The sequence below is a fragment of the Haplochromis burtoni genome, unplaced genomic scaffold (assembly GCF_018398535.1).
Source record: "Haplochromis burtoni strain Fernald_Lab_line unplaced genomic scaffold, NCSU_Asbu1 Contig_145, whole genome shotgun sequence".
Lineage (NCBI taxonomy): Eukaryota > Metazoa > Chordata > Actinopteri > Cichliformes > Cichlidae > Haplochromis > Haplochromis burtoni.
In genome coordinates this window covers 170,497-198,001 of record NW_024582506.1, presented here as the reverse complement: position 1 = coordinate 198,001, position 27,505 = coordinate 170,497, and the positions used below count along the sequence as shown (strand labels likewise).

At 38.3% G+C, this 27,505-nt stretch overlaps 5 protein-coding genes across 11 annotated transcripts in view; 2 read left to right on the top strand and 3 right to left on the bottom strand.

Moving 5' to 3' along the window:
* LOC102312434 (sorting and assembly machinery component 50 homolog A) overlaps positions 1-1,351 on the bottom strand; it is a gene marked incomplete in the record, with an annotated part of 12,282 nt that extends 10,931 nt beyond the window's left edge. Inside the window, 2 exon segments of the mRNA XM_014336572.2 lie at positions 115-225; positions 1,124-1,351. Coding sequence (XP_014192058.1) covers positions 115-225; positions 1,124-1,144 — 132 coding nt within the window.
* Positions 1,352-1,519: 168 nt separating this feature from the next.
* On the bottom strand, positions 1,520-6,464 carry si:dkey-42p14.3 (EF-hand calcium-binding domain-containing protein 10). Of its 3 annotated transcripts, XM_042224633.1 has the most exons (6): positions 6,380-6,464; positions 5,728-5,859; positions 2,686-4,461; positions 2,130-2,294; positions 1,767-1,857; positions 1,520-1,668 (listed from the first exon to the last, which is right to left on the bottom strand). In XM_042224633.1, the coding sequence occupies exons 3-6, from the start codon at positions 2,786-2,788 to the stop codon at positions 1,623-1,625; spliced, it is 405 nt and encodes a 134-aa protein (XP_042080567.1). In that variant the 5' UTR covers positions 2,789-4,461; positions 5,728-5,859; positions 6,380-6,464; the 3' UTR covers positions 1,520-1,622. The 3 variants fall into 3 exon arrangements, with proteins under 3 accessions (XP_042080567.1, XP_042080568.1, XP_005931693.1); XM_042224634.1 differs by lacking the exon at positions 5,728-5,859 and having other exon boundaries at positions 6,380-6,445; XM_005931631.3 differs by lacking the exons at positions 5,728-5,859; positions 6,380-6,464 and adding an exon at positions 5,433-5,721.
* Positions 6,465-6,825: 361 nt separating this feature from the next.
* On the top strand, positions 6,826-13,591 carry LOC102289213 (G/T mismatch-specific thymine DNA glycosylase). 4 transcript variants are annotated; one of them, XM_014336573.2, is made up of 10 exons: positions 6,826-6,957; positions 7,177-7,244; positions 8,158-8,507; positions 8,829-9,028; positions 9,153-9,222; positions 11,609-11,744; positions 11,836-11,918; positions 12,029-12,123; positions 12,209-12,380; positions 12,557-13,176. In XM_014336573.2, the coding sequence occupies exons 2-10, from the start codon at positions 7,189-7,191 to the stop codon at positions 12,661-12,663; spliced, it is 1,269 nt and encodes a 422-aa protein (XP_014192059.1). In that variant the 5' UTR covers positions 6,826-6,957; positions 7,177-7,188; the 3' UTR covers positions 12,664-13,176. The 4 variants fall into 4 exon arrangements, 3 of the variants coding, with proteins under 3 accessions (XP_014192059.1, XP_042080566.1, XP_042080565.1); XR_001336656.2 differs by lacking the exon at positions 6,826-6,957 and adding an exon at positions 13,183-13,591 and having other exon boundaries at positions 6,964-7,244; positions 12,557-12,713; XM_042224632.1 differs by lacking the exon at positions 7,177-7,244.
* Positions 13,592-14,751: 1,160 nt separating this feature from the next.
* Positions 14,752-22,556, top strand: LOC102313784 (G/T mismatch-specific thymine DNA glycosylase). 2 transcript variants are annotated; one of them, XM_005931628.3, is made up of 11 exons: positions 14,752-14,918; positions 15,532-15,606; positions 17,857-18,023; positions 18,720-19,006; positions 19,109-19,178; positions 19,438-19,573; positions 19,670-19,752; positions 19,843-19,937; positions 20,358-20,529; positions 20,866-21,018; positions 21,389-22,556. In XM_005931628.3, exons 2-11 carry the CDS (start codon positions 15,548-15,550, stop codon positions 21,514-21,516), a joined length of 1,350 nt encoding a protein of 449 aa, XP_005931690.1. In that variant the 5' UTR covers positions 14,752-14,918; positions 15,532-15,547; the 3' UTR covers positions 21,517-22,556. The 2 variants fall into 2 exon arrangements, with proteins under 2 accessions (XP_005931690.1, XP_005931691.1); XM_005931629.3 differs by lacking the exon at positions 15,532-15,606 and having other exon boundaries at positions 14,770-14,918.
* A 93-nt stretch (positions 22,557-22,649) lies between these two features.
* On the bottom strand, positions 22,650-26,950 carry LOC102314279 (patatin-like phospholipase domain-containing protein 2). The gene is made up of 9 exons (XM_005931630.2): positions 26,595-26,950; positions 25,805-26,037; positions 25,652-25,717; positions 24,748-24,957; positions 24,605-24,665; positions 24,346-24,516; positions 23,433-23,574; positions 23,203-23,301; positions 22,650-22,998 (listed from the first exon to the last, which is right to left on the bottom strand). The coding sequence occupies exons 1-9, from the start codon at positions 26,797-26,799 to the stop codon at positions 22,740-22,742; spliced, it is 1,446 nt and encodes a 481-aa protein (XP_005931692.1). The 5' UTR covers positions 26,800-26,950; the 3' UTR covers positions 22,650-22,739.
* Positions 26,951-27,505: the final 555 nt, after the last annotated feature.

Here is a 27,505-nt window from a genome sequence, read left to right as displayed (position 1 = left end):
CTTTTTTAAGAGTTATCAAGCAGAGTGTAATTATAGTGTAAAGATGGGTATTGCAATGTGACAGTGGTAATCAGAGTACGTCCCATTTACAATCTGGCACAGAATAAACCTTACATCTTTATTTTCAAGAACTTCTTGTTTCGGCTCTTGGTCCATCTCCGGAGCATCAATGTCGTCAGCTTGAACTCCTAACTCTGGCCCATGCATGGGCAGAGGGTCTAGGCTCTGCAGGACATAGTAAAATGGATATATTGGATAATTGGATATATAATTACTTCACAGAGTGTTTTACTGAACAAACAAAAATGACTTTGAAATTAATTGTGCATATATGTGAATATGTGCATAGAATCTATTTTATTTTTACAGGGTGATTCAGGCTTGGGGCTCTATATACTGTTGGGGACATTGAGGTCAGGTCTGTGGAAATACTTCTAAAAGGTTAAGGTTTCATAACGGGAATTACAATAATTTACTTTTTTTTTTAATTTTTAAATTAAAAAAACGTTCTCCATCATTTCCAAAATTCAGATGAAAAAAATCAAAACAAATATTTAAACTACTTACAACCAAAACTGTAAAAATTTTTTTACAGTTTTGTTGTTGTTATTACTTATTAAAGCAAGTCAGTAAACTGCATCTATCTGGCTCAGTTTTAAAGATATGGTATCGTCGATAAAACATGTGAGACACTCGTTATCCTATTCACATATGACCCATTTATTAATAAACCCATACCCGCAGCCCTGTACTAGATAAATACATAAACATAATAAGTACAGCAGTGGGGGGGGAAAAACAACCCTCACTTAAGTTCATTAAGCACACCAAAGCCTTTCAAACTGCAGCAAAAGGAAAGACACCACTAGCATGCTATGAGTCTAAAACACACAGTTGGAATAGCTTCTTAGCATTTTACCGTGGTTAATAAAAAACTACAACTTGTGGCCTGAATGAATCCAGTCTCTGTACAGTGAGCTGAATGCCTGAGCCTTGTTTGTATCTTGTTGAATTACAGTGCAGAGGGCCTCTCACTCCAGCAGCCGCTCTGTCAGATAACTCACTTAAACACAGACACGGAGGTCAAAGTCCCAGCTCGCACGTTTAGCGGAGTTTTGCTTACCCTGGCATGGACGGTACCCATGCTGAGCTCCGCAGGGCGCTGTCCCAGCAAAAACTGACGAAACTTTGAGACGAAAAAGATAAACTAATTTAACCTACAAGTCACCGGAGAAAGGCGAGGGTCCTCCGTATAAGGACGCGGACATGTCACTTCCTGACCACGCCTTCTACCAGTGCGCGTTCAAGACAACCACGACGGATAAAGGGAAAGCAGTCAAACTGCAATAAATACAGTCGTTATTCCACAAAAACTGTTTTACTGCGGTTCTAGTGCTAGCAGAAGTACTAACGATCGTGAATATAATGTTAAACATGAACATAGATGTGGATAATGACAGACAGAGGTCATTTCAACAGGCTGTATTGACTACAAACAAAGGCAAAGACAAACCATTAATGCTGTGCCTTTTTTGGTTTGAATTTATTGGTAGATAAAGATACACATTTTAACATTTCAAACTAAACAGTTCAAAGCTGGGCTGGGCAGTAGCTTCAACACTTCACAGCTGTACATAAGTTGCTGAGCACCTCTCCAGACCTTGTGTCCTGTAACAGAAAAATAAGTTAACAATCGCCCTCGCAAAACGCTGAGTATTAAAATTCTGGTAAACACTGTGTTTGTACCACTGCTAAGCTCTACTTACGCTTCTGTTTTGAACGTCTCATGGGATATCCGATCTTCATTTACACCATCGGGACATTCATTGATGTCTTTTATGCCCATCATTGTCAAAGCTGTGGGGATGAATGGTTATTATTATTACAATAACATTTTGCTATATAAAGAATGAATACATTTGCTACATAATTTTGAGGTCTGTGAAGAGAAACAATAAGGGGAGGACGTTCAAACTCGTCACAGAAAGGCCCCAGACTAGATTTGAACCCAGTGTCTTTAGGTTATAAAGCAACAGTGCTTCATTGTTGATTCCTTCATTTTACGTCTCATTCAGCTCCATCCCAAGTATTTAAGGTGTCTCTTCCTGTCCCTGTAGTTCAGCACTCACCTTGTTTGTACTGGACAAAAGAGATGTATTGTTTATTATCAGGGTCCATAATCCTAAAGACTACATCCAGGTTAGAGTCATCGAACAGATTTGGCCCAATCACACCACTCTGTTGAGACAGCTTTAGCTGCTCCAGTTTTTCAATAAGAAACTCCCTGGGTTTCTCTGAAAAAATACACAAGAAACAATGTAAAATAAAACAATCATGGTGGACATATGGTGATGAAAATTAAAAGCAAAATGTTAGTACCATGTTAGAGTAACACAAAACAGACATTTCTCTCAAGAGAAAGAGCAGTTAACCAATTAATATTTTATCTAGCACAAAATAAGTCTGTAGTGCAACAAAGGCTATGTCTGCAATATTTTACAGCTGGATTTCAGTTCATTATAATCCCCTGCTCAAAAACTGTTCTGGGTAAACAAACAGGTGTTTTAGTCCTTTAGTTTCCCAGTAAGCACATATGAGCTAACTTTCCAGCTTTTGCAGTAGCTTTTTGTTTTTAGCACAACCGGATGCAGTGTCTGTATAAGAAAAGACCAAATAAGCTCTAACCGGGTCTGTAAAAGAAGAGCATGCTAGTCAGGTTGTCCATAAGCTCGATGAGTTTGTGTTTCTCCAGATAAACAGCTGCGTCTTCCTCCCTCCGCGCCGCCATCTTTTCCCCTTTTGTTTGAACCTGTTGCTATGATACGCAGGTCGGGGTCAGGGCTGTGTCCAGGATGTTTTCACTGGGTTGGCACACCGAAACCATGAACAGGGAAGAAATGATCTGTCTATAAACTATCGAACCTACAGTTTAAAAACGTACGGCATGGAGTACAAAGCACGACATCTGCATCCATATAGCGGAGCAGAAGCAGAAAGTAGCACAACACAGAAATACGTAAATAAAGTACTGTTTTTCAGTAAAGTACTTGAGTAAACGTACTAAGTTACATTCCTTCTGTCTTAGCCATATTCTTATCCAACAGTGCTGAGCAATACAAGTACTGGTGACTGGGCTTTTGTTGTGACCACCAGGTTTTTACCACTTTGTAAAGTACTTTATTGTGAAGTTTGTTCTTGGAAAGTGCTACATAAATAAACCTTACTTGCTTATGAACTGGTCAGAAGAGAAGCAGGGCAATAATATTTGATCGGAAGCCAGTCTTCCCATCAAATATGCTGCCTGAAGCATTATCTACAATACTTGCATGGTAAAGCCATTTAAACAGCATTTATATAACTATCAACTGAACATGATTAATAAATGTGTAAAAGCTAGGCCCAAATTAAAGTTTTTAAAAAAACCTTTCTCCTCTGGAAATTATAACACCATCTTGGCTTATGTGTAACCCTCTCAGTTATAATGTCAGTTTGTATTGATAGATAGGAGCTCCCTCAAACAATCAGTGTTGGGGTCTTATTACTTTACTTATGTACTCCTTTGTAAAAAATAATTTGACACTCTACTTCTCTGTGGCACTTATCAATTGAAAGGCATTATTTCCATTGTTATTTAACCTTAACTTAAACTTTACGCCTGCCAACATGTAGGAGTTTAGACTTGTGATCTTAAAAAAAAGGACTGTCAAAAGCTATTTTGATGAAAAGCACTTCAAGCTTGAATACAACAAAAAATGTGATCAAATGAATGCATTGCATGCCACACTATACTAAGAACACTTCATATCTCCCTCCCTAACCAATTACAGTCAACATTAAAAATCATAAGTCTCATGCTGTCATCCAATGAGTGGAACAACTCCCCCGCCCAAAAGAATATCTATTAAATTTTTTTGTTCCAAAAAAGGAAATTGTATGCATTTCAGTTTAAATCACTCTCATGTACCACAAAGTGCTGCCAAAATTCTTGTTTGATGTTTTTTTTTTTATTGAAAACATTTTTATCTCCATGGTGGAGGCCATAAACTCTTTCATGACTCCAACTCCCGCTATATGTTTTCATGATTAAAACCTCAGAGTATTTTGCACTTTAACAATGCAAACACATTCAAGAAGGAAGAAGAAATGCAATAACAGCCGGGGGGGAGATAATCCGGATAAGATCCTTAAGATCCCTGATAACCAATGATATGGTACTTTATTCTTCTCCTGTTTGTCCCATTAGAAGAAAACACAGAAGATATTTATGTGCAGACATCCCACACATGACATAGTGGGGCTAGTGCTATCTGCTTCTTTCAGTGTCTGTCACACAGAGGATGTAGATCCACATCAGCCGGTATCTTGTTCAGATTTAACCTTCTTTAAGGCTTCTTCTCTGACTTTGTAGCCCTGCAGCTCCGTTCGAAGCTCACCAGGCTTTGGTGGGACGTCTGGTATACTCTGAAAGAGAACAGCAAGCACGTTTAACTCAGCCTGACAGGTGAAAGCTCATTGGTTGGATGCATCTGTGAATAAACTGCTCACAAATTCCAACCACAATTTCCCTGCATAATATGTCAACTCTAACCAAAGAATCGGACATCAACATACTTCCAGCTGAGAAACAGTGACAGCAGCTTGAGGTGTCTGGGTTGGCAGTGATGCCATTTTTGATGTGATTTTTTTTTCATTTAGAACATATAAATACATTTTAAAAATATTCACATTTAATAAACCACTGTAGATGAGCATACTGAGATGTATTTAAAAATAAGTGCTATTTCAACATTATGTTTTTTTCCCACATTAAGGCAACATCAATACAAAGAAAGACTGCAGTCTGAAATCAAAGGAAACAATAAAGATGTACTTTCATATAGTATGGTGGGCCAATGGTAATGTCTTTGTCAGTAAGGAGGCTGTAAAACTGGTCATAACACTGCTCTACAAAAAATATTTTTTGTTTGCTACTTATAACTTCACAACGTCAGCTCTTTATCGATCCGATATAAGCTTACTGATCAGATTTCTGAGATACACGTCACTGACATTCTGAAACTTTTCAATATCAGTGTAATATAATAATAAAACATCTGGAATTTAAAGAATGTACCACCAAAATTGTTTTAAAGATTATTTCTGTTAATTTCTTTTAATTAAATTCCAAATAAAAAGAAGTCTGTGTGCTCCAAAAAGGTTTAAGGCACTTGCTTATACGCTTGGACCGCACACCCGTCTCTCTCTGCAAGAACAAGCAGTTTATGCTCAGATTAAATTTTCGCTGCTATTGGTTTTCTTTTACTTTGATATTTCTACAAAATCATTTCCCGTGTTCATTGCTGACATCATCAAGATTTCCAGATAAAAAGGAGAGATGAGAATGTAAAAAACTCTGTTAGCCTGCACAAATGCTTCCCATGCTGCTTACTCACTTTCTTTTTGAACTCATCGTCATGCACCAGTTCAGGGATTTCAGGACCAAAGAAAACAACTCCCTGAATTTTGGCTTCACTTTTCTGGTGACCAGAAAACCTAAATCTTGGCATCCTTGATGAAGGTCTCTGCATGGGATAGACTGAAGTCTTTGTTCGACCAGGCCAATGTTTGACAATGTTTTCCCATACTAGACAGTATAGTACAATCCTGGGTCGATTTGGCAAATAGAAGCTTCCAGTTTTGGCCTTTGTTTACTTTTGTTGATACCTAAGGCTTAATTTTGTCCCTCACCAGATCAGGCAGGTAGTATTGATGGACAGCCTGTGCTCCTGCAAACATGGCCAAAACACTGGCTCCTAACATCCGGATGTACCGAGCCCAAGACACCCCAGCTGGCATCTTCACAGACTGATCTGACTCAACCTGGAGGAAAAGATAAGTGACCAGGTTCAAAACACTGGTCAAAAACAGCACACAATATATGAAGAGATAGAAATTAGTATAGATAAACAATACATTTTCAGCTCTCCTTTTCAATCTGGTGCTAAAAATATAAGCATCCCCTTTTCTTCTTAAATAAAACTATAGCTGTCTACTAAAATTAGCACCACTGCCATTTAGTTGAAGATGTTTAAAAACTCAATACAACGCCGGGACGCTGTGCATGCAGCACTGTCAAAGTACTACCATGTAGCTAAAGTATCCCTTTTCATATTACAAATGTATGGCAGACTGCACATATTGTACAGATGCACTGTATATGAATAATTCACACATCCACAGCCGCTATCCATTCACATGATGCTACTGATTAGCCATAAAACACGCTGTTTAAAAACATCCAAACACGGAGACTGTTAACACAGAACTACACTTTAAAACCTTAACTTAATTGTTCCCGTCACAAATAAGTAAATGTCCACAGTCTAAAGCTCATTCTTACTAGCTTAAAGTCAAGTGTCTGTCATTGAGGACCAGAAGCAGATCGTGACGTTTATCTAACTACTGGAAATTCTTTGATAGAGAGTCCTCACTCTGTCTTTTTTTCCGTGGACTCTTATTTCCTCTCAATTGTACGATAAATCCGCCTCTGATTTTATGGAGAAGTAATGAGCTTTCCGGAAATAAACCATCTTCGGTTGCAGTACTCTTCTACACCATAAACTCGTATTGATACACGGCGATAAGTGCCGTCTGTCGCCGCTTAGCGGTAGCTTGCGTTATCTCGCAAAGTTTTAGTACAAGGCTCTATAATAAGTGTTATGTGTCAGATTTCACGAATACAGTTCTAAATGATCTGCAATGTTCTTCTTAGTTTTCTATCGATTATATGACGTCACCGATGCATTTAAAATACTCGTCGAAATCCGATCCCTGCAGTACGCACAGTGACCACAAGGCGGCGGTAAGCATTTCAGCCAACCGGATCAAATCGAAATGTTGAGCGTTTAAATGGTCTTTGTTTTGGGAAGACTCCCAGTCCCTATTTCCTTATTTGAAAGCTAAAGAAATGTATGACAGGTATGTTACTTTACCCATTTACATTTATGTTTGTTAATATTAAATTGCGTTTTTAAAACAACTGTAGAACTTCGAAATCTCGTCAGTTTGCTGTTAGCTAAACCTTCCTGTAGCATCTGCCTTTGTGCCAACAAGCTACTGTGTGCGCTTTACCGCTTACATTTCTCATGTTTATCCATGAGTTTGGCAGCAGAATAAATGTTAATGTATTCAAATAAGTCAACAGTTAAGATGGAAGAAAACCAGTTTACTTCACTGACGGTTCCCTCGGATTATTTTCAGCAGTGGTGAGTTGGTGTTGGAGGTGGCAGGAGGTCTGGGGAAACTTGTCATGTTATCTCCTCGACTCGTTTTCATTTTCATGCATGATGGAGGAAAATAAATGTCATTTGACACTCGACATCATAGCCTACACATTTGTATACTTTATATTTAGGATTGTAGCAACTGATAAGTGTAATTGTGAAGGATAATTGACTACCGTAATCCATGATTCTTGATTAAAGGGAAGTAGGGGTAATTATGTAGGAATAATATGAAACAGAAATACTCTGGATTTAAATTTAGGCATGCAAAAGAAAAACAATACTTGTACAATCTGAATATCTTGATATATTCTGTTATGTTTGTCTGACTAATTTAAAATATTTTTTCTTACATTTTTAACATACCAGCGCATTATCCAGCATTTATTACACCTTTGTTTGCTACAGGCCTTTTTTTAACTGCACTTGTAAACTTTGTCACCTGTAGAGAGTCACGTCAGTTCACGCAAGGTTAAAATGAATAGTTTACATATTTGGCCTCTGTTTGTCTTTGTATCGTCATATTCTGCAAAAGTATCTTCATTCCATTCTGGTCAATCTTGTGATTATTGTAAAAATACACAATTAGAGGTGCAAAAATGTTAGTTGTGTAGGTTGCATCATCAGAAATGATCAGTAAACTAGATAAAAGCAATGAACAATAATTGGGGTGCCTGTTTTACATAAAAAAAAACAGTAAATGAAATGCAGAAAATATGAACTAGTGGATGTCAGCGCATGTGTTTTTGCAAGTATTGTGTCCTGTGTTTAAGTTTTATTCACCCACTTCTCCACACACACCACATTTTCCTGATGTACCTGGATCCTGTTTCATGTCCTTTTTTTTTTTCTTTTCTTTTTTTGCTTAACTTCTTCACGCCCTCATCTCTACTAGGTACCAGTCCAGCCAGCAGTACCCTGAGGTACAGCATGTGGCACCCTATCCCAGCATGGACCATTACACTGAAGGTCCCGTGGATGAGCCTGTCATGGCCGAGCTATCTGTTCACCGGGATCCAAATTTTTATCAGGAACCTTTTTACACGAACTACCTTCCAGCCCCAAATCATTACCCGGAGCAGGTGTCTCAGCAGAACATCAGAGAGCACCAGCAGCACCCAGATCTTGCACTCCTGCACCACCCACGGCATCAACATACACAACACATACAGCATGCTCAACACACACAGCATACACAGCAGCACGGGCCAAGTATTCAGCACCAGCCTTCAGGTCCACCTAAAGGTAATGGAAGATGCTACAATCACAGTAGTTCTTCCCAAGAAGTTTCAGATCTGATGTATTTTAAATATGTGTGCTGCCATTTGTACAAAAAACTACTTTTGCCTTCTGTTTCCCATAGAATAATTTGGAGACATTTAACTACAGTTTAAAGGAATGAGCTGCATATGAACCAGACAAAAGACATCATAACATACAAATCAAAATTCCTCAATAGGTTGTTCAATATACGTTCTCTGAGATCCTATCGCCTGTATTTTAATTGTCTTTTTTTTATTTGTTTGTTTTTGATTCAGTACTCAATAAATTCCTCTACTTTCTTAGACGTGACACCAGTGAAGAAGAAGAGAGGTCGACCTCCGAAACAGCAAGCGGAGGATGGTGAGACACGTGAGGAGGACGACGAGGTTGAGGCTGCCAAAAAAGCCAAGAGGGCTCTCAACCGCTTCAACGGCATGTCAGTGGCTGAAGTTATGGCTAAAACACTGCCAGATGTGATTACCTACAATCTCGACATTTTGATAGTGAGTTATTTTGTATTTCCAGTTTTGTTCTGTGTTTTTGTTTTTTGTTCTAATTGTGATTTAGGTTTGTGACATGGCCAACTTGCAGTCTTTAGGTCTTTAATTATTTTGTGTCTCTCCTCAGATTGGAATTAATCCAGGCCTATTGTCAGCTTACAAAGGACATCATTACCCAAACCCAGGGAACCATTTCTGTACGTTTAAATTCAGTTTCATTACCGACTATAATAAATATGAGCCAGTGTTCATTTTCAGTTCTACCCTGTTTGACCCACTCTGGGCGCATTGTCACTATTGTTTTATAGCTAAGGCTTGTTCTAAGAGACCTTAAAGGTGGCCAAGATGCCAATATGATGATGAAATGCAGCTGAATGTTGTAACTTGTCAGGTTTGAATGCAGGCAACAGAATACATCAGATTTTAAAGAGCTTTTCAAAGGTGAATATTGATGTTTAAAGAGTCAGCAAAACATTTATGCAACACTATTTCTGATGTATCCCCCATAGATTATTAGGATTTGCTAGGTAGATTTTTTCAGAATAAGGGAGTGTCCTTGAAGTTTTTAGATGTATCCCCAAAAGTTGATTCTGGACGTTCATCTGGATGTTGCGTTTTCAGTGAAAGAGACGTTTTAGCACCCATCTAGGGGACTTCTTCAGTCTCAGCTGACTGCAGGTTTCAACAATCTTATAAAAAGTACATTTGCATAATGACTGAAACTAGCACCACTGAATGAACAATGGGCTGGGAGGTTGGTTCCTTGATCGTTAATATGCAAATTCTCATGACCACTGATCAACAACCATTGATCAAAGCTCAGTGATCAAAGACCAGTGATCAATGGTCATGAGTACCATTCACAGAGAGTTGGGGAATGTCTGCAATCACAGCATTGTAAATTGGCGAAAGATGTACCCTTAGGCCCCCTCCTCGATTCAGAGATGGTCTTTCCCTTTTCACGTAAATGGCCTCCTTGACTCCGCGCTCAAACCAGCGTTCCTCCCTGTTCAGGATGTGTGCATCCTCATCATTGAAAGAGTGTCCACTGGCCTGTAGGTGTAAATAGACTGCAGAGTCCTGGCCTGACGAGTTAGCTCTTCTGTGTTGTGCCATCCGCTTCGCCAGAGGTTGTTTGGTTTCCCTGATGTATAAATCCTGGCAATCCTCCTGGCACTTAACAGTGTACACTATGTTACTCTGTTTGTGTCGGGGGACCCGATCCTTGGGGGGGACCAATTTTTGGCACAGCGTGTTTTGGGGTTAAAAGCCACAGAGACATGGTGTTTAGAAAAAATGCGTCTCAGCTGTTCCGATACTCCTGACACGTACGAGATCACTACAGGTTTTTGCTTAGGCAGCAGTTGTCCTTCTCTCCTAGATCGGCTGGAGCTTTTTTTTTTTAGGTGCCTTCTCAGCTTTGACAAATGTCCAGCTGGGATAACCACATTTACTCAGGGCCTTCTTGATGTGATGTTCTTCTGCTTCCCTGGCCGCTGTGTCTGTGGGGATGGTGTTCGCTCTGTGTTGTAGTGTCCTGATGACACCCAGTTTATGCTCCAGTGGATGATGAGAGTCAAACCTTAAATACTGATCCTTGTGCATAGGTTTACAGTACACATCAGCTTTTAGATGTCCCCCATTACTGATGGAAATAGAATAGAATAGAATTCAACTTTATTCTCATTGCACACGTCACAAGTACAAGGCAACGAAATGCAGTCTCACAGTCTAAGAAGAAAATTGCCACTTTTCATATCCTCCCTGGTGAATTTGATGTGTTGGTCCACTGAATTAATGTGATCCATGAATTGTGGTACATCCTGAGATTTGATTTTCACCCAGGTGTCATCCACATATCTGAACCAATGACTTGGTGGTGTTCCAGGGTAGGATAGCATGTACAAATTGGCCACGATGGGTGAAACTGGGGAGCCCATGGCACACCCATGTTTCTGCCAGAACTGACCCTTGTATGTAAAATAGGTGGAATTAAGACAAAGTTCCAAAAGCAAACACACTTGGTCGATGCCGAGAGTGGTTTTGTTGCTGAGGTTGGGGGCATCCTGTAATCTCTTACAGACTACATCCAACGCTTCCGTGACTGGGATGCACTTGAAAACGCTACGTCCAGATGAACAGAATCAACTTTTGTCGGTTTACTTACCTGGATGATTGAGCATGCATCAAGACATTTTTAGATGTAGTTACTTAGAAATATTAGCTATAAAATTTTCTGTTGCTTATTTCAACTTCAGGATGTAAAATATCAACATGGATCATTGCTTTAAAATAAATATATTTTACTCTGGAACAGCATCTCACCTGAAGTAGCTCCATGCTTGTTCTGCAGGCTTAATTGCCTTACAAAGTAGTGTTGATCAGCTATGATCATATGGTATAAAAAACAAACAAACAAAAACAAAAAAAGTAGCAATGTCTGCTGATAACAGTTCTGTAAATTTAGAGCTTCAACAACTGGGAAAACATGATTAATCAGGAGGAAAAAAGCTGGTTTGAGTCCAGTGTTGTGCTAGACGGCCACTTGGTTGATTTTATACTCAGCTCCTCTTTTCTGTCCAGGGAAATGTCTGTTTCTGTCGGGTCTAACTGACCAGCAACTTAACTACATGCATGACCAGAGCCTGCCAGAGAAATACAGCATCGGCTTTACCAATATGGTAGAAAGGACCACACCTGGCAGCAAGGATCTCTCCAGGTAAAGTTAACTAAAGCGACTACAACTAAATGCAAAACAGACAGTTTGTAACTTAAAATAAAATTTGTCCTCTTTTTTTTTTTGGTCCTAGTAAGGAGATCCGTGAAGGAGGCCGACAGTTACTTGAGAAGCTACAAAAATACAAGCCATTAATAGCAGCGTTTAATGGAAAAGGTAAAATGATGCAAACAATTTTCTTTTTTCCATTTTTGTTGAAGTGTTTTGATACTAGCACTAGCTGATTGATTTTATTTTTTGAAGGTATTTTTGTGTAAATTTCACAGGTATTTATGAAATCTTCTGCAAAGAAACCTTTGGTGTGAAGGCCAAGAACCTTGAGTTTGGACTACAGCCGTACAAAATTCCCGAAACTGAAACGGTAGGTGGAAACAGGAAATGATTTCAACATAAATCTGCTCAGCTATACAAACAACAGTCTTCATAGCATTTGACGTTCTTTTCAGGTGTGCTACTTGATGCCGTCATCGAGCCCCCGCTGTGCTCAGTTTCCTCGTGCACAAGATAAGGTGCATTTTTACATCAAGCTGAAGGAACTGAGAGACCAGATGAAAGGCCTGGCACCGAGCCGTGAGGTGGAAGAGACAGAGTACTCTTTTGACCTGCAGCTAGCTAAAGGTAAATATCACAGCTGCACAGTACAGCTGAAACATGAGGCATTCGATTGCTATTCCGTTTATCTCAGTTAAATTCAGAAAGGGACCTGCTTAAAAAGATGTGCGTCTTTTCAATTTTCACAGATTTATTTGTCTTAAATAAATCATTAACTCCCTGCTGATGTTTTTGTTCTGCAGAGGATGCTAAAAGGATTGCAATCAAAGAGGAGCAGCTGGATCCAGAGTATGAAAGCTGTAGTGCACTGCATGAAGAAACCAGGCACAGCAACAACTCCTCGAAATAAAAGAGATTCAGGGGAGGAGAAAAAACAAGCCTGCCTACTGGAGCACTCAGGTAGTGTAGTTATCATGTAGTCGGAAGTTGATGAAATGGGACAACTAAACAACTTTTATATAAAAATCTAAGGAGATTTTTATGTACTTCTTCTGGCACTTCCTTTCAGAAAAAGAAAAAAAAAATCCAAGTGTGAATTTTAGTAAAATAAAGGTTGGCACATTAGCATTAGTGAACTTTTGTTTGTTTCTTTTACCTAAAGAGAATAATACTCATACAGTGTAGTTTCCCTTCACGGTTTTACTCTGGAACCACATCCCACCTGCAGTAGCTCTGTGCTCCATCAGTGGGGTCTGCCCCACAGCTTGAGAACCACTGGATTAAACAGTTTGGAGCAAATGACATAAAACACATGAAACTTGACAACTTGAGATTGTTTAATTTGTGTGTTTATTCTATCAAAAGTAGCTTACGTGTCCATCCATCCATTGGTTGTTGTTTTGTTTTTTTTTCTGCTTATCCAATTTAGGGTTGGAAGGGGGCTGGAGTCTATCCCAGTCACAGCGAAAAAGGCGGGGTACACCTCGGACAGGTCGCCAGTAAATCACAGGGCTAGAGACAGACAAACTGTCATGCTCAAATTCCCACCTAGGGCCAAATAAGAGTTTTCTTTCAACCTAACCCTTGTCTGTGTTTGGACTGTGAAAGGAAGCTGGAGTACCATAAGAGAACCCAATGCGAGCATGGCGAAAACATGTAAACCCCACACATAAAGGCCCATCCACATTATATGCTCATCAGCTTATAATGATGTGTAACACCTCGGGACATTTGCTCAACAGATACCAAATACCAGCTGACCTAGTAGCCTCACCAAGGATGAGAAGTAACACTGTGAGAGAAGAAGACCTCTGTTCCCCAGACATCATAGTGTCACGCACAAAACAGAAAAGCCCCCACAGCACTCACACATGTGCATGTTTTTGGTGTTATTGTTTTTTAAATACTATTTATTGAATTTTTATTAAACATGTTTTCAGTGACTTATTTTGTATTTTCATAGACTTGTATTTTTTTGATTTATTGACTGTATACTCTGGAATTTCTAATGTGTAAGTGCAGAGTTATTAAATCTGTAAATTAATGCTGGCGTGTTTCTATTCTCTGATTGTTTGAGTTATCATGAGAAGCTATAAATGTGTTATAACCTATAGGAAAAGAAACACAGTCAAGCATTCATAAAGACTGAATAATGCTTATTTTTGAGTTAAAACACATATTTTCAAAGCTTGATGAGAACAGGAGCATTTCATTATTTAGAGTTTCTCTCATGCTTATTGAAAGCCTTGAATGAAATACTTGCATCAAAATACCTGATTCATGATTTTGTGAGAATTTTGCATTTTTATTTTGCACTGGTCTTTAAAAACACTTGAGTGTGAAAATGTTTAGGCTTCTAAAGGGAATAATGAATCTCATTTTGAAAAGCGGGATAGTCGCTGTTAATTTGCATACAAGTCTCCTAAAAACAAGGTCTTAGCAGGCTAGATTTACTGATTTTTGCATAACTCTTGCATCCAGCATGAATTTAATAATGGAGATAATTACTAACTAATAATAAACAAGAAATGTATGTCAATGTAGTCTTTAAACCTGTAAGATGTAATAAGATGCTGCAATAGTGGTAGCTGAGCTGTTACTACTTTATTGTTATGAATCATCTTATCATTTCTAATTAATTCTGTAAAAACAATGAAACTGTCCTCTTATTTTTCCTTGTTTTGTCATAGCTGTGGGACTGTTAGTTGTAAATAAAATATTTAAATACAGAAATGCTGCACCTAATTGCAAAATTAGGGACTGATGTCAACCAATAGACAGCAACCTCACGGAGTTTAAACCGAGCAGCTCATACCAATCCGAAAATAGGGGCGTGTCGTTTTCATTTCTAACGATTTATACCGTCAAATTTGCATTAAAAACACTATTCTCCGATATGCTTATAAAAATAAAATATCAAAAAATATTTTATAGTGCAAAAATATTCAATAGGGCTATTTTTCCCTATTACAATAACGAACAGTTTTCCTATTCATCCCTACATCTTACCCTTAAGATGTTCCGGTGTCAAAGTTGAGTAGCAGGATTGTCATGTCTTTGTTGCATCTGTTCCACCTCAAATGTTATGAATAGAAGTGTGTGAATATATGGAAAAATAATAACCATCTTACCTTAAAAGAAGTGTTTCATCAGTGCCCTCAACAGGTATGTTTTACGTGTAATAATATTAAGAAATTGTTTACAATTTCATGGGGAGAAGTCTTAGTGGAAGCGAAGCCATTCATCCATGCTAAGTTAACTGCCCGGCTAGCCGTTGGCTAACATTAGCTGTACTTGTGGCACGGCTACTGAATAGCATTAAATCTTAGCATTTATATTACCACAAATAGTCATCATTATCTGAATTGATAGCCACAAACGCGAACTTTTACCTCATTGCACCGTATTCTAAACCTGTTTTAAAACAGGAAATGTATAACCGTTTTAATTCATGTTAGCTTGTTAGTTAGCATAGCCATGGAAGAAAAGGGTAAACATTTTAGCAGGTGTATACTGTATGCTCTATTTAAAATATCCACTGTTATAAATACTAAATCTATTCGGCTATTAGTAATTTGACTTTACTTTAATGTATCACGGCCATTTAAGTTATCTTTTGTTTGTGTTTTGGTTTATGTCTTGTACAACTCCACAGCCTGACTAAAGTATGCTGTCACATGCGTTCAATTTCATGTACTGCCAAACTCTTATATGTTAAACCACATGTACATCACCTAGCTGTGTTTCTTCAACATCCGTATTGATTTATTTAATAAAGTCAAACCACCCAAAAGATGGAAGAAAAGCTGAATGGATCACTGCCTGTTGTATCTCCGGAGTACCTTCAACAGTGGTGAGTCTTCCTCCTCACCACAGTGTGGCCAGACTGGACCCAGATTATGTTAGCAGCCCTCTAACTGGCAAAGTGTGATACTATGAAATGAAAGCATGTGCATATAGTTGCCCGTTTGACATTTTGTTTTGTTTTTTACATCATTATTTTAATAATATGCCATTTGGGATCATGAACAATTGTTATAAAGGTGTATATTTTCTTTAATCAGAGCTCAGTGTTCTTATGATGTGATCTGATACGTGGAACACAATTGGGGGAAAAATGTGGTTGTGTTTGATTTGCTAACACAGAGATGTCAAAATCATTTCAGTTCATTTACAGGATTTTTTAATATTCAAGCTGTTGCTTTTCTTCAGGCAAAGAATCAAGAGGGTTTTTTGGGGGGGGGGGTTGTTTGAGGGGGGGGGAGTTCAAGCAAAACCATAAAGTTCAGTTGAATCGGACATATATTAAATGTTTTGAAAAGAGTATAGAGTCAGGTGCCAGTTTTTCTGCTCTACCTACTATATTTAGAAGTAATTTAATTCACAGTAAACCTGCTTTATAGCAGAACCACTAAGGCTGTTGATGTTTTTGTTTAGTTTTGATTAGATTGAATCTGTTTGTCCTATACTAAATAGTTTATGAAGTTGCACTACTGTCAGAAATGCTTGAAATTAAACATGTGGGATTTTGTAATTAGTAGAAATGGACCAATCCGATATTACGTATCGGTATCGGTCAGATACGGACGTAAATTACTGGATCGGAAATAAAAAATGTAATCCGATCCATTAAATATCAAAAAAAGCTCCTCACAAAACTTGCGACACGGTGTAACTCGGCTCATAACCGTAGCACGTCGGAGCAGTATGCATCACGTGATAGAGCGGCTGTGTGTATTTGTAGCCTCGCTACCAAACCAGCATTTCATCTCCGATGAAGTTATCCCAGAGAGAAGTAAAGCAAGTGTGTAAGTTCATCTCTGAATGTTTGTAAAGCATTCCCACGTTAAGCTTAACAACCGATATATGGAGCGACTGCCTCTTCTCCCCCTCGCCTCTCTGCTGCTACTTCAATCTGAAACTGATTAATGATCAGCTGATCGGCTTTTCTGTCGCGAGTCCGTCTCTCTTGTTTGTTTTTGGCCCACTTTGCAGCCAGAAAGAGGAAACCAGCGGCTGAACAACAGCAGCACGTTTAAGCTTGATAGCTGTTGTTAGAATTTATTTAATATTACTTTCTACACCAGGATCTTTTTCTACGTAGCTGACGGCTGGTAACTGTGCAGGGGCGGATCTAGCAAAGTTTAGCCAGGGGGGCCGATAGGGCATTAACAGGGAAAAGGGGGCACAAAGACATACTTTTCTTTCTTATTCTCATTTAAAATGTCTAGCTTTTAATAAATAATTATCTGAATCTTACACCCAAAGTTTTAATCTGATGTAAAATGTATAGAAGTCCATTACTGTATATAGTAACTGTTAAGTCTAATATACCCTAGTAAGCTATAGTACTTTTTCCTTTGGGAAGATACCATCTGTGCAGTCTGCAATTCTGTTGAAGAAAGATGTTGAATCTATTTAATTATTCTTGAAAAATAATTTATTTCTGTGCATTTTTTTTCACACTGCATCAAATTAAAGTTGATTACGTCGATTAAGCATCATGAGGTGGAGGGTGGGGGTGGTTCCCTATTTTTTTTTGCTGGGAGTTTGCAACCCTATTAGTTAGGTTGCTTAATATTTCTGCTAAGTACTCTTTAAAATACCAGAATAGGGAGGATGGTGCAGGTTTAAGTTTATTAGATTGATCAGTATTGCTGAACTATGAAATATTTTGGGTGCAGTGTATTTTTTACATACAGGTATAACAGAATAGCTTTAGTGTTGTTGTTTATTTAAACTTGAGTATGAACTTATACAAAATGCAGCAAGATATTAAAAAAACAGTTTTATTGATTAAAAAACACTATATCGGATTCATATCGGTATCGGCAGATATCCAAATTTATGATATCGGTATCGGACATAAAAAAGTGGTATCGTGCCATCTCTAGTAATTAGATGATTAAAATCAATGTGTTTGCTCTTTTATCACCACTCAGCTAAATACAAAAAGACCTAAACAAAAAGCACATAGTTTATGTAATCCAGCTAACATCTGTTTTAACTCCACAGTGCATCTCACACAGCCAACTTGATTGTTGTAAAAATACTTACCCATTTTGTGCTTTTGTTTTGTTTTTCTAAATTTCCTCCACCTCAGGGTTCGGTCTGCCCAGCAGTTTCAAGCTCTCCAGGCTCAATATTCAGACGTCATTCCTGAACATCAGTTTCACTATACAGAGCATCAAGCTGGAGAGCCAGTTATGGCAAACATGGTTAATCCGGAACCCGTGATGGATCAGCTGGAACCTACCAACTTGACAAAACGTACTTTGATATATTTATTGTGTTAACACCTAGTTATAAGTTAGGATCAGGGTTTAAAATGGGCTGGAATGATATTCCTTCAGTTAATCTGTAATTTAGTTTGATAGGGGTCATCAAAACATTATGAGTTAAATTGCCTATCTGGGCACTAGGCCTTTATGTTTTGTTTTCTGCTGCATGATGTTCAGCAGGAGCAGGTAAATTGGCTGGAGCTACACCTAAGCATGATGTGCTCAGCTTTAAAGGCTTCCTCCTTCCTACAGTCGCTCAGAGTTCCTTTTGCTCATAGACAGTGACAAGGGAAGTAAGTTTATTAACCAAAGCATGAATATTGTGTAGTCAGTAACTCAGTTGTGTAAAGTATGTATTGATAAGTTGGAGGAAGGAGGAAGCTTTGCTAGGGCAGCTGACCGCAGCCTGTTCACAAAGAAAAATCTACTGCGCGTTATAAACCTTTTCCCCTTGTTGCACTTTATCCTCAGTTTAGGATCTAATGTTAGTTTAGTGTGACAGTCTTACCATTATATATGGTGTTTTTTTTAATAGAATTTATTTGCTGTATATTAGGGCATCATGATATATAGAAATAGTCTGCCAAAACTGCAGTTTAACACCACACAAGAGCAAATGACTTCCAACAGTACTTACATCATGGTCTCTTATCTTTTTTTATTTTTGTTTTCTCAATTCTTGTAGCTCCAGCTAAAAAGAGAGGCAGACCAGCTCAACCCAAGGAACCAGGGGCACCCACACCACCAAAAGTCCCAAAGGCACGAAAGCCACCAAAAGACCCAAATGCACCTAAAGCAAAACCAGGTCCAAAGCCCAAAAAGGCAGCTCAGGCTGATGGGAAACAGGAGAAGATTGATGAAACTTTCAAGAAGGTAAAGAGGAAAGTAGACCGCTTCAAGGGCATGTCAGAGGAGGAGGTCATGAAAAAGACTCTACCAGACCTGCTGGACTACAACCTAGACTATGTCATTGTAAGATTCACTTTTTAGTTGGATAATTATATATTATGTCTAGTTCACTGCTAGACCATAATGTGAACATAAGCTTGGCTAACCTCACCAGTTTGCTTTCAGATTGGTATCAATCCAGGTCTGATGGCAGCTTTCATTGGAAGATGGTTTCCAGGTCCTGGAAATCATTTCTGTAAGTTATGATACTGTAATTATTTTGAGTTGTCTTGTGGTAACATAAAAAATGGATCTTAGGCTTCAGAAAGGTTATTGATTTGCTGACACAGTGGTGCAGATTTTTACCTTACAGAATAAAGCATGTCCTGGTCCTTTTTCTGTGAAGTTTGTAAATTCTCTTCCTGTATGGAGTTCTTCTGGGTACACAGGTTCAATAAAGTGTCCGTATTTATTAGCCTTTGGTGCTGAATCACCTGGTCACTTTTTGATTTCAGGGAAGTGTTTGTTTCTGTCTGGATTTACTGATGAGCAGCTCAACCACATGCATGACACCGTCCTACCTGTTAAGTATAAAATGGGCTTCACCAACATGGTGGCCAGGGCAACACCAGGGAGCAAAGATCTTACAAGGTATATGACTGTAAAAGATTTCAGTCATCATATTAGAAAAGAAATATTTTATAGGTTTCATAAACCTTTTTCTTTCATTTCATCTCATCTCACCAGTAAAGAGTTGCGTGAAGGAGGCAAAATTCTTGTGGAGAAGCTGAAAAAATACAAGCCGCTTATTGCTGTGTTCAATGGAAAATGTAAGCCCACCTACTAACAAAGAGCAATAGTTGCCATAAAACAGTTTGCTTAAGTCAGTTAAGCTAATAGTTATCTTCTTTTGTCCACAGGCATCTATGAAATGTTCTGCAGAGAACTGTTTGGTAAAAAACCACAAAAACTCGAATTTGGTTTGCAGCCACACAAGATCCCCGACTGTGACGTGGTGAGAACTCAGTTTTCAGTCAGGTTTTTAAAGGTTTCTTCAGATATTGGTGGAAATGATACAGATACATGCTGTTCTTCAAGAATATTTAAGAAATATTTTCATCTGTTATTTGTATTTATTCAATAAATTTAATAGACAATGTTCAAAGTGTGAAAATAATATTAAGAATAAAATGTCAAAAATGTAGGATTTTTCTAGTATTTTGTTCATAAAGGCTTAAATTTGTAATTATAGGAACTGACCCGAAATTGAATGTGCAAGCCTTTATATTTTGTGTTAGAAGTGATATGATCAACATATTGATATCAAAGGAAATCAATATAGACAACAAAAATTAAGAACTGCAAGTGTGATACTTAAAAGTAACTGATACTTCATTCTGAAGACTTTACTTAAGAGTTTATTTCTTCTTTGCAGGCTTTGTTTCTGATGCCTTCATCCAGTGCTCGTTGCGCCCAATTCCCTCGTGCTCAGGACAAAGTCCACTTCTACATCAAACTGAGAGAACTCAGAGACCAACTGAAGGGTGTCCAAAGAAGCACAGAGATCCAAGAGGTCAACTACATGTTTGACCTTCAGCTGGCCAAGGGTAAGCATGACCAGGGCTGGGTGGGTGTGTGCATGCGTATGTGTGTTTGGGTTTTGTTTTGTTTTTTCTTTTAAAAAAATGTGCAACTTGGCTGTCTAACCTGAATTTCACCACTAAGTACCTTTACAGCGGCTTTAATTAGAAATTTTAATTAAAATTCAATTTTTAAAAAGTAAAACTACTATGCTGTTATTTACCATAGATACTTTCCCTACTTTTAATATTGTAGAAATGCCTCAAAGCCACTAAAATTAGTGAAGTCATTAATTTAATATCCTGTCCATTTTATTAATTTTTTAAAGCATTTTGTTAAATCTTCCCCTTTTATATCAACAGAGGATGCCAAGAGGCTGGCAATAAAGGAAGAACAATACGACCCTGGTTATGAAGATGCCTATGGCGGAGCATATGTCGAGAGAGGACCTGAAGGAAGCCAAGCTGAAAGCCAGAGCAACGGTCACTGCACGTTTTCATCTGCTGAAAATACAGGTAAGTCATTCAGATAGGGTGAGCCTGAGGGCGAGCTCAGATGCACCCAACATTCATCTACAGTCCTCAGCGCTTATGGTTCCTAGTTTCAGGTAGTTGTATTCTCCACCTGTTGAGACACTTGAGTTTATATAATTTGCATAAATCTGTGTAGTTTGTATAAATTTCAGTTTTTATAAGTCCGTCTGTTACTCAGATGTAAATGTAGCGTTATGTAATTGCACGGACATGTGTAATTTGTCTTAAAGTGATGGCACAATCTTGGCCAGGGGCTGGAGTAACCATGAGCATGAACTTTGCTACAGACATCATTCATTCACATCTTACATGCATAGAAAAATGCTTCTGTTTCTGTGTTCTCCACCCCCAGAAGGAGCGCAGGAGGCGACTGTATCACAAACAGCTGATGGCCAGCTCCCAGACGGACAGTGGATGACCCAGTCCTTTGCAGATCAGATTCCAGACATAGGCAGCGGACCAAAAGATGGTAGCATATGAGGAAAAGGGCTTGCCTGTGCTACACACAGAGACTTGAGCAAACTTAGCTCTTACCTCTTTTTTTGTCAGGTTTTAAAATTCCTTTTTAATTAGTGTCTGAGTGGAATATTAAAAAAAAACATATAGTGGACTTTTTAGAAAATTTGCAGAATATATTTTCTGCACCTTTTTAATTCTTTGTGATCTTGTAAACATATACAGCATGATCATCTTCACTGCAGTCTTTTTAAATATGTGAAATCAGGGACTTGACAGTAGCCTCTTTCAGACACAGTGCGTTCAACATCGATGGTGCTCTGTCCTGGCATAAGTGATGGTAATGTTCCTCAGAGCTTTTTTCACACATACCATTATTCCAGAGAGGCTTTTTTGACAACCACATGAATCATTATGCCGACCTTTGGTTTAAGGCGCTTCAGCACCAGTTTTTATACTGTCTGTTTCTTAAAGTGATTCGTAAATATTACTAGGTTTGGCCCAATAAGATTGCCCTTCTGACTTTTAGAACAGAGTGACCAGGGGTGCCCATTGATAAGATGCTGTAAGATGAATACAAATTAATACTTGTCTGAAAGTGGCTAATGATGTGTGACTGTCTTTTCAAAGACAGTCACACATCATTTAAACCTTTGTTTTGCCTTTTTACTGTACTGTACTGTACTGCACTGCACTGCAGTAAATGAGAACTTTCACATCTGCTGTTTAAACAGCAGATAAGTTCCAGAAATTTTATTTTATAAACTTGACTGATCAGTGTGAGCTTGTGTGATCCTCTGTTTGCAGGGAGGACTTGTTTAGCATTAAAATGTTACATTCATGGTGCTATGAACTGATGAGAAGCAAAGTGATGACTCGATGTCAGAGGTCCTGCAGAGGCATCATCTCACCAGCCTTTAAATGTGTTACGAAACATATAATGGGTTTTATTTTATTTTTATTTTGCTTTAGGAATTGTAGAATTATGTTATGTTTATGATTATATCGGTCACACGGAATGACTCATTTGTCCATTAAAATTTACTGATGATGCTTTTTCTATACTTTTGTTTTACCTTTGTTTCAATATCACATGGTAGCTATTGTTCAATCTTTGCGAAGAAAAAGGCTTTCTTTTTATTTTCCTGTTGTACATTACAATTAGACTCATGGTGTTGATAAGATGTCAACAAGTTCAGCAAATGCTGAAGTTTTTTTGTTTGTTTGTTTTCCTTTGTTGGTTTCCTTTAATCAATCTTTTTTCCACTTTCTTTATGGTTGATTACACGTCCCTTCCCTGGTGTGTTTAACATCACCTGGCCAGATGCAGTTCTAGTTGAGACTGGGGGCATAAGGTCCATGTTGCCATTGGTGTCCCAGCAGAGATTCATTTTAGAATTTGAGGTCATCTTTGATTTCAGAGTTTGTGTATTTATGTCTCGTCCTCTCTGATTCCTGCTGTCTGAACCAGATGACCTGCAGATGCAGTTATTCTCTTGAGATGCGCTGAAGAATATGAAGAGGAAAAAAACTAAAAATCACACAAAGGATGAGCTTTTTATTAATGTTACCTCCTTATAATATTAGCAACAGATACAGTTTGTTGGAGTTACAAAGACACGGCATATGTAAAGAAAGCCAAAAATGAGATTTAATAATCCTAAAGTTAAATTAGTTTTTTTAAAATTGTGAATTTTTATGTACACATACCTGTTGATGCTATCATTGCTAATACTCCATTTCTGCCTGTAGAAATCTGCAGACCACAGTAACAATCTGCAAAGTGCTGTACAGCTGAATGACACCATGCTGTCACAGTAAAACACAGAAAAAAGAAAGAAATTGAAGTACTAATTGCTGTTGTTAACCCAAGTTCATTCCAAAGCCCAGTAGAGAATAGGATATTAGGGAACTCTCAGATCAAACAGTTCACACTTTACCTTTTGGTAAAAAAGATGGTCAGCTCAACAGGTAAGATGAGGAAGGTAAGTAGATGGGTAAACAAATTCATTGTGAGGAAGTCCCTGTAATGCGGCCTCCAGCTGCTACTGTCATGACTATCCCTGCATGCCTCACATAGCACTAACACAGACACACAAAGGGTGGAAATTACATAAAATTATGTGTCATGCTACCTGTGAGAGACCTAGTGTGTGGTATAAATGACACTGTTCATTCATTCAAACCTCAATTTAATACATTTTACATAAAATGGGAAATTTAAATCATTAGTTTAAAATCTTAAGATTACATCATATTCTGCTGCTCAGTGGACCTGGCAGTCTATATAAATCCACCGAATAGATCAGAAAGACTGTTACAGCCTACCATTTTACTGAAAGCAGAGAGGATATTGTAAAGAAATATTTTATGATTATTTAAATATGAGCTACATTAGATTACTCTATCTTCTTACCTTGAAGAATACAGCAGTATCAAGATGGTGGATGCAAGTAATGCCCTCCTAATGTAATACTTTTTCAATTTGTTAGCATTAACATATAATCGATTTAACTAAATGTCATTAACTGTCAGAAGTTAATCTTTGAAAAGGCTTTCAGGACCCCTTGTTTAGGTTTGTACACCACAACTGATGTTTTGTGAGTCAATGCAACCACCTCCACTGGGGTTTATCCAGGACCAATGGCCATGAAAGGCGAACATAAAGATGATTGTTTTATGTTCATACCAAATCATTACACTCTTCCTGTTCCATTTCTGTGTCCTCTTTACCATTTGAACCAGCGCTCTTACAAGGACATTTTTTTTTCAATTAAAATAAAGTCTTACAATAACTCTTTTGAAAAACTTCTGTATATCTGATGATCAGCTCGTCTCATTTGACCTCCTTACCTTTCTTGATAGCCACTGGGAGGTTCTCAATGACTCTGTGGTCCAGATGGTTTTCCTTGTGACACTTCATCATCCTCTCTTCTGCACGACCCACTTCCTTCGTCTGCTCACAGCAAGGAGATTTGGCTCCTACCACTACACTGCTGTGAATATTTTGTGCTGTAAGCAGATCTGAGACAGTTGGTTGATAACATGTTTTAATGTAACTTTATGGTGTAAACCAGAAATGCTAAAGAAAATGAAGGTGGGAAAATCTCACCTTTCTCTCTCAGGAAACAAAGAGCATCCATGTAGCCGTTGTGGCATATCTCAGCCAGCTTCTGCCTCACAAAAAAAAAAAACAGTTAAACATTACTGTACACTCTACTGCTTTAAAGTCGTGAGCTCTGAACATGAACCCACCTCAAGTCTGGGGGGGAGGAAGGATGTACAGACTCGATATACATTCCCTGTGTTGGCCTGAATGCTGACATTTCCGTAGTGGACTTCAAAGAAATTGTATGACCCTTCTCTGGGGCAAATGTCACTCTCTCCTGAGAACGGCGCCATGGTGATGGTGTTTCTCTGCTCGGACAACGGCATCATGTTGCTCAGTGCTCCATCCACGTAGCGCTTAGAAGAAAGAAAAATGATCAAAATTGATGGCAAGCTGAGATGACGAAGTAGATCTAGTGTGACAAAAACATGTCACGAACTGTCCTCATATACAAAGCAGCCATAGCATTTATAAAGTAAAGGTGGATTACTACTCTCAAATAAAGATCATACGTATGCTGTGTGCTCTGTTTGTATGCTCAATCATAATTTTCAGTCTGCTTGCCTCTTTACCTGTGTGCTCTATGCCACTTACCTTATGTAAACCTTGAATGAGTTTAAAATTAACGTGTGAGCAGAGAAAAAAATTAAAAGCTTTGGCTGTAACAAAGCCTCCAGATATTGCGTCTTTTAGCCAAGAAAGCCATAGACTGTATAAGATGGCCATGCCCACCATAACATCACCGACCGATTAGTAAGGTTATGTTATGAAACTTGCTGAGACTGCTGAGATGGTTGTCTTCGCTCAATTGCAACAGGGCGTGATGAGAAAGGATTTGATATGATATATGAATGATATCCCATTCCACTTCTATGATTCCCAAATTTACCTGCCTCTGAAATCTGGCAATAAAATGCTCCTGTAGCTTTGAAGCGGTTTTTCTTTCCCATTCTCTATGGTCTATGGCACAGAAATCTCTACTCATTTATTTCAATAATAAGACCAGTAAAAGCAAAGAAAGCATACAAAAAAAAGTTAAGCTCTACTGACCATGCCATGGTATGAAGGTGGAATGAAACCACAGTAAACAGGGAAAAAACAGCTGCACATGAGAACCTGCAAAGGTAAAGAGGTTAGATCACTAGAACAGAGAAGCCTAAAAGATCCCAACAATTTTTCTGTAAAGTCACCAATCTGATCAACCTGAATGAGCTCCTCTCTGCTGGCAAACTCGGACACCAAAACATTTTTCCCATCAGCTATTCGGGTGAGAGACACGCAGAGCCTTCCAGAAGCCCGGAGGTGGGCATCTTCTGGAAGCTTTTCCAGCAGGGAGTCCCTGACTGTCCGGAGCAGGCTGAAGGTCGGGTGGAAAACTCCAAAGGTGTGTTTTCTTGCCTCCTTCGCTGTGGTTAAAATATCAGCACACAACTGTTCTGAGGGGGAAAATGGAGCAGAACCAAATGTTCAGGCTAATGTAGAGAACCAGTGACATTATGATGTATCATTGCATTATCCACATGTCTGTTTTTTATTGCACAGCAGTTGTTTTCCCTACAGTCCGCTCACTTGACCTTGAATTCTGTGCGACCTATGGAATTTGCTCTCACTGTTGTATCAGCTGTTTGTGTGTCAGGAACTTATGAAATATACTGCCTAGTGTCAGATACAACACCATTTGTTTTGAGTTATGCCTGAACTTCATGAATGGACGGGTACTTCAAGTGCAAATGAAAAAAAGACAAAAATTTCATACAAAAATACAAAGCATTGCAATAAACATGAATTATGTCACACAAAATGTTTTCATATATTCAACAAGGCATGTAGAAATAAAATAAACTTGCATATTTTTATTGGTCAATTTTGTGTATGAGAATGATACCAAGAGTTACATTTTATTTATGAATTCCTCTTTAATTTCTCTTTAAGAAACAAAATGTTGAAGAGCTGGACAAACTGTAATCTGCAGTGCACATTAAATGTGACTCACCAATGGGAATGCCAACAGTGAGAGCTGCAGCCACGAGACACCCAGAGGAAGATCCACAAATTTTAGAAGCACCATGAACCAGCTGTGGAGCCCGCTCCAGGATACAGCTCAAAGCTCCCACGTAGTAAATGCTCCTGAATCCACAGCCTGCAAAAGAGATGTTCCACTCCTCGACCCAGTTAAACATCTTACCTGGTTTCTCCATTGACTGTAAGATTAATTAAAACTCAGAACGATATCTATAATATTGTCATTTTGTCAGTCGTGTCTCAGAGTTCAGCTGGTGCATTTAGGAACCTCCCAGGTTTGAATTGACCTGCGTTATCTGCACTACAGTCAGATGTAAACGGGGAGTGTTTTAGCTGGCTATGGTGTGGTATTGCACAACTTACTAGGCTCAAACGTTTCAAAATAGAAAACAAGCTGGAGTTGCTCACTAACTGTAATTTGGCCCGCTGTATGACATGTGATACAGTTTTCATTAGTTACACAACTCCGCACTGTGTACAAAAATATGGGAGGCACAAGTGGGAAAACGCCATGACCATTCTGACTAGTTAGTAGGTGTTTGTGAAGGGCTATAATTTATGAGATACAAAAAACCCCAAGAAACACGTGTGTGTTATATCATATTAGCCAATGAGCATTGTATTAGGTGAAATAAATAAACAATAAATAAATAAATAAATAAAATAAATAAAGTGATTCTATTTATTTGCCCCAATATTGAACATAAATGTGTGACTTTGTTCAAATCAAATATTTGGCTTATTTGTATTGTTTATATCTGAAAAATATTTATGTGGTTACAAGAGCTATAATAGATATTTTAAAAAACAACAACATCAAAATCAAAAATACCACGAGATACATATTTACTTTTACAGCTCCAGTAATACACCCCAGCTCTC

Bases quoted from the DNA above. Each gene is read 5' to 3' on its own strand.
- si:dkey-42p14.3 (XM_042224633.1), bottom strand. From the start codon at position 2,788: ATGGCGGCGCGGAGGGAGGAAGACGCAGCTGTTTATCTGGAGAAACAC. The intron at 2,295-2,685 runs GTTAGAGCTTAT...GTATTTTTTCAG, and splicing joins GCTCTTCTTTTACAGACCCG to AGAAACCCAGGGAGTTTCTT. The intron at 1,669-1,766 runs GTAAGTAGAGCT...TTTCTGTTACAG, and splicing joins GAGACGTTCAAAACAGAAGC to GACACAAGGTCTGGAGAGGT.
- LOC102289213 (XM_042224631.1), top strand. From the start codon at position 7,156: ATGTTAATGTATTCAAATAAGTCAACAGTTAAGATGGAAGAAAACCAG. The intron at 7,245-8,157 runs GTGAGTTGGTGT...CATCTCTACTAG, and splicing joins TCGGATTATTTTCAGCAGTG to GTACCAGTCCAGCCAGCAGT. The intron at 11,919-12,028 runs GTAAAATGATGC...TAAATTTCACAG, and splicing joins AGCAGCGTTTAATGGAAAAG to GTATTTATGAAATCTTCTGC.
- LOC102313784 (XM_005931628.3), top strand. From the start codon at position 15,548: ATGGAAGAAAAGCTGAATGGATCACTGCCTGTTGTATCTCCGGAGTAC. The intron at 18,024-18,719 runs GTACTTTGATAT...CAATTCTTGTAG, and splicing joins ACCTACCAACTTGACAAAAC to CTCCAGCTAAAAAGAGAGGC. The intron at 21,019-21,388 runs GTAAGTCATTCA...CTCCACCCCCAG, and splicing joins TTCATCTGCTGAAAATACAG to AAGGAGCGCAGGAGGCGACT.
- LOC102314279 (XM_005931630.2), bottom strand. From the start codon at position 26,799: ATGGAGAAACCAGGTAAGATGTTTAACTGGGTCGAGGAGTGGAACATC. The intron at 25,718-25,804 runs GTTGATCAGATT...TTACCTTTGCAG, and splicing joins GCAGAGAGGAGCTCATTCAG to GTTCTCATGTGCAGCTGTTT. The intron at 24,958-25,651 runs GTCAGTAGAGCT...CTTTCTTCTAAG, and splicing joins CACCTTCATACCATGGCATG to CGCTACGTGGATGGAGCACT.